This window comes from Mangifera indica, chromosome 2 (assembly GCF_011075055.1).
Source record: "Mangifera indica cultivar Alphonso chromosome 2, CATAS_Mindica_2.1, whole genome shotgun sequence".
In the NCBI taxonomy this organism is placed as follows: domain Eukaryota; kingdom Viridiplantae; phylum Streptophyta; class Magnoliopsida; order Sapindales; family Anacardiaceae; genus Mangifera; species Mangifera indica.
The window spans coordinates 7968132-7977552 of record NC_058138.1 but is presented as its reverse complement, the minus strand read 5'-3'; the positions used below and the strand labels follow the sequence as shown (position 1 = coordinate 7977552).

Here is a 9421-nt window from a genome sequence, read left to right as displayed (position 1 = left end):
TGGTAGAAGCCTCAGTTGCTTCTGCCACAAGCAGAAGCAATTGTGAGTGAGGCAGTTGGCTTCTGCTTGTTGTAAAAGCCAACTATCATTTATTTTTTTAATTTTTAAATAGTGTCAGATCAAGGTTAGCCCATGGGTTTAATATTAAAACCCATAACTTAGTTTAGAAAGTCCATAAACTAAGCCTAACACGTTACAACCGACCTAATTGATGTATCTAAACTAAACCTTGAGTAAGAATAAATCATTTGACCTTGTCATATTTACCTAAGTAAATTATTCACTCAATAATTATAGTTATCAATGAATCATTTAATGGTGTATGAAATCCCAAAAAGGAAAAAGTATTAACCCCACAATGTTTCTGGATATGTGCTTATGGGTGGTGTTTTTAAAGGGCGCTTTGTGGGTTAATCGGCCTTTCCACGTCAATGGACTAGTGACAATATTATGGTTTAATCAAAATTTTAAAACTAATTTTAGCAATAATGATATTACAATGATATTAACATGATGGTTAAATTAATCGGATTAAATTATTGAATTATAGTGAAATATGATTTATTTTGTTCAATTTGTAATTTAAAATCAATTCTATTTGATGACTAAAATGAGTTTTAACCTTTACCCATATGGATTTGTCATGAATCAACTTTTAATAAAGCTTTTTTTTTTTTTAAGGTTTTAAAGGGTTTTTGACCATCTTAAAGGGTTTTTAAAAAATTATTCCCTCAAACAATAGGGGTTTTAAGAAACTTTCCCTAAATATAATTCAAGACGAGATATTTCCTCAAACAATTGGGTTGTCTAGTAATTCTCGTCAAATGTAGTTCAATACTTGACCATGCACCTGCAGGAGAAACAGAAACAGAAACAGAAGCCAGATCCATTTCTTCTCCGCTCACTTCCTCTTCTTCAAAAATGCCCGTAAAACACTTACCATTAACTAGATCCAATTCCAGATCCCCAATTTTCCTCTTTACTCTCGCCCTCCTCGTCCTTTCTCTCCTCTTCATCCTTTTCTCTCTCTCCTTCCACTCCCACTCCCGCCTCTCCGACCGCTACCCGAACCCGACCGCCGAACCCGAGACTTCTTTCGTATCTTCCCTCGAACACTTCCTCACTCAGAAGTCGCTCCGGTTCCCAGCGGTTAAGGACGACACAGTGACCGGTACGGTTAGTGAGGATGACGTCAGGAGGTTCGATGACGTGGCATTCGAGAAAGAAAGGGAGAGGGTTTATGGAGATTTGTATTACCCGGTGAATTTGCCGATTAGGGTTTATGTTTACGAGATGCCGAGGAAATTTACTTATGATTTGCTTTGGTTGTTTAGAAATACTTATAAAGAGACTTCGAATTTGACCTCAAACGGCAGCCCAGTTCATCGTTTAATCGAACAGGTCTTTTATTATTATTGTATTAGTATTAATGAGTATTGATTTTGTTTTGATTATTTAGAATGTTAAACTTTTAGCTGAGCTGATTGTATTACTAGTGTCAGAAGATTTGAGTGAATGTTGGTTTAATTTTGGGATTTTAATCTGTTTGGTTGCTGAGAAACTGGATTAGTAAGAAAGAAATTTGAATTTCAAAGACAACTCGTTCTTGTGTTATGATTATTATTTTCTTGAGTATTCAGAATCCAAATTCTTAGCTGAGATAAGTCTTTTGTTGGTGTTAGAACATAATTTGAGTATATGGTGATTTGATTTTGGGACCACGCAACGTTTGCTTGCTGAGAAATTGAAGGTTTTTGAAATTTTGATGAAAGGCTTAGGCTTGTACCGTTCTTGGATACTCATTATTGAGCTACTTGAGGTTTTTAGCTAAAATAGTAAGACCCCGCTGATTTAATTTAACAGGCAGGTAAGGAGATTTTTTCAAACCTTATGATGAAGTTAAGTGAAGTTTATGACAGGTTAAGAGAGTTTTAGGGGAGTATATTGATGAAATGTGAAAATACTGGAGTGTATTTAATTTTGGGGTGGCTTACTTTTTTTTTTTCATGCTAGTGAAAGATAAAAGGAGTTTAGATTTGTTTGCTAATGGTAAAGATCTTTGTTGCAAGAAATTGTACCTTTTTTTCCTTTTTGTTTTTGGGTATTATGGCTTAAAACAATATGTTGGTGCAGCATTCAATTGATTATTGGCTTTGGGCGGATTTGATTGCACCGGAGTCGGAAAGGCTTTTGAAAAATGTTGTGAGAGTTAATCGGCAGGAGGAGGCAGATTTATTCTACATCCCATTCTTCACAACAATCAGCTTTTTCTTGATGGAGAAGCAACAATGCAAAGCTCTTTATAGGGTGTGAGTGCACTTTCTAAGTTTATGTTATTGCTGCACATATACTTTCTATATTGGTTTATATTATGTTGAAGACTTGCTGTCTGTAGTTCCTGCACTTGAATGTTATAATATATGGCCTAACTGAACTCTTTTGAAATTTCATTTTTCTCAATTTGAATGTTGTCTCTGGAAATCTGGTCTTCTGTCAATATGCTGATATGTATAGGTTTAGCTTCTTACCTTTCTTTCTCTAAGCTAGCCAGTTTACAATAGTTTCTTAGGATATACTGTGCTGTAGAATGTAACAATACTGAATTGCCCTTGACTTGTAAGTTGAATTCTGGACATTTATTTTGTGCTCACTGCTCAGAAACTGAATAGAATACTGGGATCAAGCTATGGTCTAAGTTTCAGGAAATGAGCTCCTTGTTTATGCTATTATTCTGTAGGTGTTTTTGAAAGTAATATGTATTGTGCTAATATTCCTATGTTTTTCTTCTATGTATAAATATTATTGTACATGTGGATTGTAATTTATTTTACAGACTCACTACTTTATCTTTTTTGTTTTTTGGATGGATGTGATATGGGGTTCTAAAATCTGCTTACATCTGTGGAGATGTAATATACTTGTGCATGTGGATTTAGGAAGCTCTGAAGTGGGTAACAGATCAACCTGCCTGGAAAAGATCCGAAGGGAGGGATCACATACTTCCTGTTCATCATCCATGGTCTGTTAAATCTGTTCGAAGATATATGAAAAATGCAATCTGGCTGTTACCAGATATGGACTCCACTGGAAACTGGTAACTATGCAACCTGAGTTGGAAAAAGAAATGCAATTATTTTTTTTTAAATTTTACTGTTGATTACTTACTGCAACTACTACTAAATGATTAACTTAAAACTTTTAGGTACAAGCCAGGACAAGTTTCACTGGAGAAAGACCTTATTCTTCCTTATGTCCCAAATGTTGATTTATGTGATGCCAAATGCGTATCTGAAAGTGAATCTAAGCGAAGCACTCTGCTATTTTTTCGTGGGCGGCTTAAAAGAAATGCTGTAAGAGTTTTAGTGAGATGTTTAATTTTGATTTCATTTGTTTGTTGCTTGATGTGAGCTTTTTTTATGTGATATGTCAATTAAACTATAGTTTTTATCCAGCTGCTTTTTTTTTAATTGGTTAAAACAAATGGTATTATAATAATGCTCTTACTGGTGAAAGATATGCTTTCTTTTTCATTTTTTTTGGCATAGACTACTTAATGTGTTTAGAATTATGGTCAACCAAGTTATTTCTTTCTTCTTCCACTCATTTTCATTAGTATGCTTTCCCGGTGACTTAGGACCTAGCATGGCCTTTCTCCAAGTCTATTGTAACAGATTCTGCCTTTATTTGAGATTTGGAGGCTTTGAGTGATATGAACAGCCACTCCTCATTGTGTATCCCTGCCATTGGACCAAAAAAATTAATGCAAAAACTGTAGAATTTATTTAATGTAAATGGGCATTAAGAATACTGAAACTTTGGGAATTAGGGGGGAAAGTCAGTTCCATTAGATTTAATTTTGTGTATTGATGTATATATCTTTGGATGGTCAATAAATCCATGTGTCAGCTCTGAAACATCCTATTATAATGTGGTGTCACCCTTTCTGACCCATGCTTTGATAATGCTGCACAATTTCCATGTTTCTAATGTATAATTATTTTTTTACAAATTTTTTATTTCTTTTGGTACAAGTGAAGATATGTCGGACTGATTTTGTTAGGTACTGAAGAAATTTAGGACTTTGTGATTTTTCTTCTGGGATATGATTTTAGTTTTGTAAGGTGTTACCCACTCCATTTCATTGTTATTATTATCTGGCTCTAGGGATTATACAGAAAATTAGGAATTCAAGGTAAAGAATCAATGTTAAACTTTTGCAAGGATTTCCAGAGTTTTTCTTGTCTGAAAGTATAGAAGTACTCGAGAAACGGTCTTGCAGCATGATAAATACCTTTGTGGTTTTGATCGTGTGGTCTTCTCATTTCTTGGTTCAGTCTTAGAGGCTGAGAAAGGACCATTTCTTCAATCTAGTCATTTCAATTTCCATGTTCTGAAGATTTCATTTGAATGACAGGCATAATTGTTTGGTGATGCATCTGCGTGCTGCCCTCCTCTAGTTGCTTATGTGATTGTTTTCTTCTTTCAGGGTGGAAAGATACGTGCTAAACTTGTAGCAGAGTTAACAGGTGCTGATGGCGTGGCTATAGAGGAGGGAACAGCTGGCGAGGGGGGGAAAGCAGCTGCTCAAAATGGAATGCGTAGGTAAAATAAATCATCTTGTTATTTTTTATCTTTTACTTTTTTGCTTTGTGGCTTGGATGTTGTAATTTTTCATAATAATAAGTTTCCTGCCGTATTCAGGTCTATTTTTTGCTTAAGTCCAGCTGGTGACACTCCATCCTCTGCTAGACTCTTTGATGCTATAGTCAGTGGGTGTATCCCTGTTATTGTTAGTGATGAATTGGAGCTTCCCTTTGAAGGAATCCTTGACTATAGGAAGGTATATCTGGAATTTTAGAGCTTTATAATGCACTTTTCTATATTGCATGTCCTGAGAGCTTAAAATTACAAGACCATTAACTAAATAAGTTATATTTTTGAAGGATATAAGAATTATAAAAATTTCTGCAATTATGCAGTAGGGAAAGTAACTGGTTAACTTGTTAATATTTACTCCCCAAAAAAAAAATTAAATAACTTGTTGACTTCAACATATTTTCACAATTGACCTATGATTATCTGTTAATTTAGTCTGGTTAATGGAAAGTTACAGATCTGACAGTGTTTCACATTAGTTGATGTTTAATGGAGTACTTATTCTATTTGATATAACAATAAAAATATGTGTACATATTTTTGGTACACAATTTGAGTACATATATGATGTGTCATCATATATTTGGATGATTTTAAATTAATGATAAAGTAACATCCAATCATATGATGACATATCATTTGTGTACCAAAAACATGTACGCATGGCATTGCTCTTCATAGAATTGCTTGCTTTCTTGTTGTTTTATTATAAGGTTTCACATAGAATCTTGTTTAATTATTTGATCTGCTGCTAGCCTGAGTTTAAGATTAGAGTCAGACTTAAATTACATATAATAATTGATATTATAGTTTTTTCTTCAGTTTCACAGAAATCTCTTAACTGCTCCTACATGTTTAGTAAGTTTTAAACTGGGAGAACTCTCAGTCCCCTTGGTAGCCATGAAACTTAGAATATAGTATCCTGGTTTGGTTCCTGCAAGAGGATGCAAACTGTTAGGAACCCACATTTATTTAATCAAAACACAAAATCAAAACACAAAATACATAATAACAAAATATTTCATTACTAAAAACATTACAAGATAAACCGAATAATTCGAGGAATTCGGGACCTCCCATTTTCCGGCCATTCGAGGCGCCGGAGACCTCCCCTTTTCCGGCTATTCGAGGCGCCGGAGACCTCCCCTTTTCCGGCTATTCGAGGCGCCGGAGACCTCCCTAAATCAGCCAAAGGTGGCTGCCCTCAAACCCAAACCCTAATATTTTCTTCTCTTCCTTTTTAAAACTCAAACATATATATTTATAAAAGAAATGAGCCATTGGATTGGGGACAAGTGTCCCAATCCTAACATTTCCCTCCCCTTCAAAATCATCTTGTCCCCAAGATGAGTTTTCTGTTTTTTTTTGTTTTTTTTTTTTTTTTTTTTTCAGCTGTTTCTTCCTATCCAAATTTGTTTCCCGCCTACTGTTTTTTTTTTCTGGTTTAAATTTTTTTTTTTTACAGCTGTTTCTTTTTTTTTTTTTAATATATTTTTTTTTCTCTCTCCTCTCCTCTGCTTCTTTCACTTTTCTTTTCTTCTTTCCAGCGCCCCCTTTTCTTCTTTTTCCCTTCCCAATAAACCTACCACTGCCTCCACCTTTTTTCTATTTCTTTATTTTTTTATTTCTCTCTCCTTTCTCTTTCCTTCTTCTTTCCTTCTCCTTGTCTTTTCTTTTCTTCTTTCTTCTCCTTCGTTCTTGTTTCTTCTTCCTTCTGTCTTTTCTTTTTTTTTTTTTTTTTTTTTTTTTTTTTTTTCCGCTTCCGTCGGCGTTTCATTTTCTTCTGCTTCTTCTTCTTCTTCTATTTTGGTTTTCCTCTTCTTCTCATTTTGCGCTTTCGAACTTATTTCTTCCGGTGATGATTTTTCTTCAAGTCAGCCTCCATGAACATTTTCCGGCGACTCATCACTTTTCCGACCATCATCTATCTTCTCCGTTGGATCGAACGCGCTCTGATACCATTTGTTAGGAACCCACATTTATTTAATCAAAACACAAAATCAAAACACAAAATACATAATAACAAAATATTTCATTACTAAAAACATTACAAGATAAACCGAATAATTCGAGGAATTCGGGACCTCCCATTTTCCGGCCATTCGAGGCGCCGGAGACCTCCCCTTTTCCGGCTATTCGAGGCGCCGGAGACCTCCCTAAATCAGCCAAAGGTGGCTGCCCTCAAACCCAAACCCTAATATTTTCTTCTCTTCCTTTTTAAAACTCAAACATATATATTTATAAAAGAAATGAGCCATTGGATTGGGGACAAGTGTCCCAATCCTAACACAAACCCTTGACCTTTGTTGAAACCAACCACCTTTTACTACACAGCCCAACCCTAGGGATTATCTGCTTTAGTTACTTTGACACCAAGTGGAACTGATCTCTGTTGTAAGTGATATGGCTTTGGTATTGGATTAGAATTTTTTTGACTCAGCAGCTTCCCCACACCAAGGAAATAAATTACTGCTGAATCTGACAGGGTTCACTAGGATAATCTATATTGTAATTTTTTTCTTTTACTAAGCCTTATTAAATGGAGAAAAGTTTTCATGCTTGACATCTTCAAGATTGACTGATTTTTTTGTGTGTAACATGTAAAATTTTAGATAATACAGTTATTGATGGTGCGGTTTAGTTCTTGTGTGTACTGGTCAGTTGCTTAGGTTTCTGTCACTTTTTCCTTTTATGCAGATAGCTTTATTTATTTCTTCCAGTGATGCTCTACAACCAGGATGGCTTTTGAAATTTCTGAAGGGTGTTAGCCATGCTCAAATAAGAAAAATGCAGAGAAACCTTGTACAGGTTTGTGACTGTAAAGTTTGCATGAATGTTTTCATTATATAGTATACTGTTACTTGTAAATGGGTCTGATATTTTAACCATTCATATCCATTTACAACTTGGGAGGACCACTTTCATGTGTCTGAGTAAATTATTAAATTTGATTATTTTTAATAGCAGTTACCAATTCTGTTTATTTTCTTTGTCCTCTGGATCTCTAAAATTAAATTTGTGAATCACCAATTTCTTTGGGGTGACTAACATTTTGTTTTTCTTTGTTTTCAGTACTCAAGACATTTCCTGTATTCCAGTCCAGCTCAACCTTTGGGTCCAGAAGATTTGGTTTGGAGAATGGTGTGTACTCTCTTTCTTTAACTAAATAGTTGGTTTCTTCTATTCATATGATTTTAAGAAAGTCCCTGAATATCACCTGTATCTCTAAACATTACCAAATGTTACTTCTTTTTTTGACAGTTGTACATATGCAGTAATTGGCCTGAGCTTTGCTGTGCATGTTTGGTTTTTGAATGAATCTATTTAATTAAATTATACTAACACTCAGGATAGCCTTTTTTTTTTTTTTTTTCACTGTGATGGAATAAATTAAGTAATTCCTGAGTGTCATTGAAGAAGTCAAAATACAGATAAATTGATGATGAGTACCTAGGATATTTTAGGATACTACTCAAGACCTGGGCTTTGATATTGACTTCAATTTGGCAAAGACTACTTTGTACACAGCATTATTTACACCTGAATGCTTCCAGAGTTTCAACTATGGGGGTACTTCTGAATGCTTGCAAGTATTAAGTTAAACCTAGTTCTGTTATTTACACCAATGGTTCAGAGGATGAGTCTGGGGCTCTGGTTTGATGACCTGTAGACAAGGATATTGGTTATCCCTTTTCTACTTTAAATTAACGATTTGTCAAGTCTGGCTTTGGTTAATTATTAGAATTTGTTGTTTGACATGATTTTTTCTCCCCTGGGCTTCTCATGTGCCTTGATCCTTTCCAAGTGTTCACTTTTGCAATCTATTGGATATTTTTTTTAAATTTATCTGTACTTCTGTAAACTGGGAAATGATGAAAATAATTTTTAGTAGTTTATTTATCTTTTATTTCAATCTCTGTCTCCGTACTCTGTACTATAGTAATTTTGAAGAAATTATTGAAAATAAGCTGAATCTTGTGATCCATTGAAAATTTTTATCACCGTTAAATCTCTAATTTTCTTAAGCAACAGATGGCTGGTAAGTTGGTAAACATCAAGCTTCATACCCGGAGGTCGCAGCGCGTGGTGAAAGAATCTAGAAGTATATGCACTTGTGATTGCAGGCGTCCCAACAATACACATATTTTGACGTGAGTTTTTGGGTCTCCAGAGGTACATTATCCTTTCATACAAGGTGTAAGAAAGACTGCATGTTCAAATATGAGTTTCTATAGTGAGTTTGGGATGATGAATTCTGTGAATTTTGTTCCGCTAGCTATTTGTAAACCTTATTTTCTCCATGGGAATCTTTGGTAGTGTTTTGTGACATTGTTTCGGTAAGATGATATGTAGATCATATTTCAGAAAATCATGGTCGAACATGTTTCATAATTTCTGAAAAATTTAAGGCTACATGTCTTGTTTAGTATCAAATGAGATTACCATTGCATTTTCCCATGAGAGACTCTTAGCATAAAACATCACTCGTATGTTTAAAATTTGAGTTGGGCTCAAGGTTATATTATTTTCTTCCTGTGAGATTCTTTAGTATTAACTTGCCTATTTTGTTAAAAGAAATTGCAAAAAATAAATAAAATTGTGTATTTAGTTTTGAGTATTTGATAATATATCATTTAAATATTTAATTGAATATTAAAAAATGAACATATATAGAATTGTTCAAAGAAACTGTGAATATAGAGGTGTTTGATTCTTTTTTTTTTTTATTTGAAGTTTTGATAATTACGGTGGTGTTTTAATATCT

General features: G+C 34.3%; 1 protein-coding gene across 1 annotated transcript; it reads left to right on the top strand.

Annotated features, from left to right (window-relative positions):
- Positions 1-821: 821 nt before the first annotated feature.
- LOC123209554 (probable arabinosyltransferase ARAD1) lies at positions 822-9090 on the top strand. Its single transcript, XM_044627649.1, has 9 exons — positions 822-1401; positions 2134-2307; positions 2937-3094; positions 3203-3350; positions 4487-4602; positions 4702-4840; positions 7354-7464; positions 7729-7797; positions 8689-9090. The coding sequence occupies exons 1-9, from the start codon at positions 922-924 to the stop codon at positions 8809-8811; spliced, it is 1518 nt and encodes a 505-aa protein (XP_044483584.1). The 5' UTR covers positions 822-921; the 3' UTR covers positions 8812-9090.
- The last annotated feature ends 331 nt before the right edge of the window (positions 9091-9421 follow it).

Bases quoted from the DNA above. Each gene is read 5' to 3' on its own strand.
- LOC123209554 (XM_044627649.1), top strand. From the start codon at position 922: ATGCCCGTAAAACACTTACCATTAACTAGATCCAATTCCAGATCCCCA. The intron at 3,095-3,202 runs GTAACTATGCAA...TAAAACTTTTAG, and splicing joins ATGGACTCCACTGGAAACTG to GTACAAGCCAGGACAAGTTT. The intron at 4,603-4,701 runs GTAAAATAAATC...TGCCGTATTCAG, and splicing joins GCTCAAAATGGAATGCGTAG to GTCTATTTTTTGCTTAAGTC.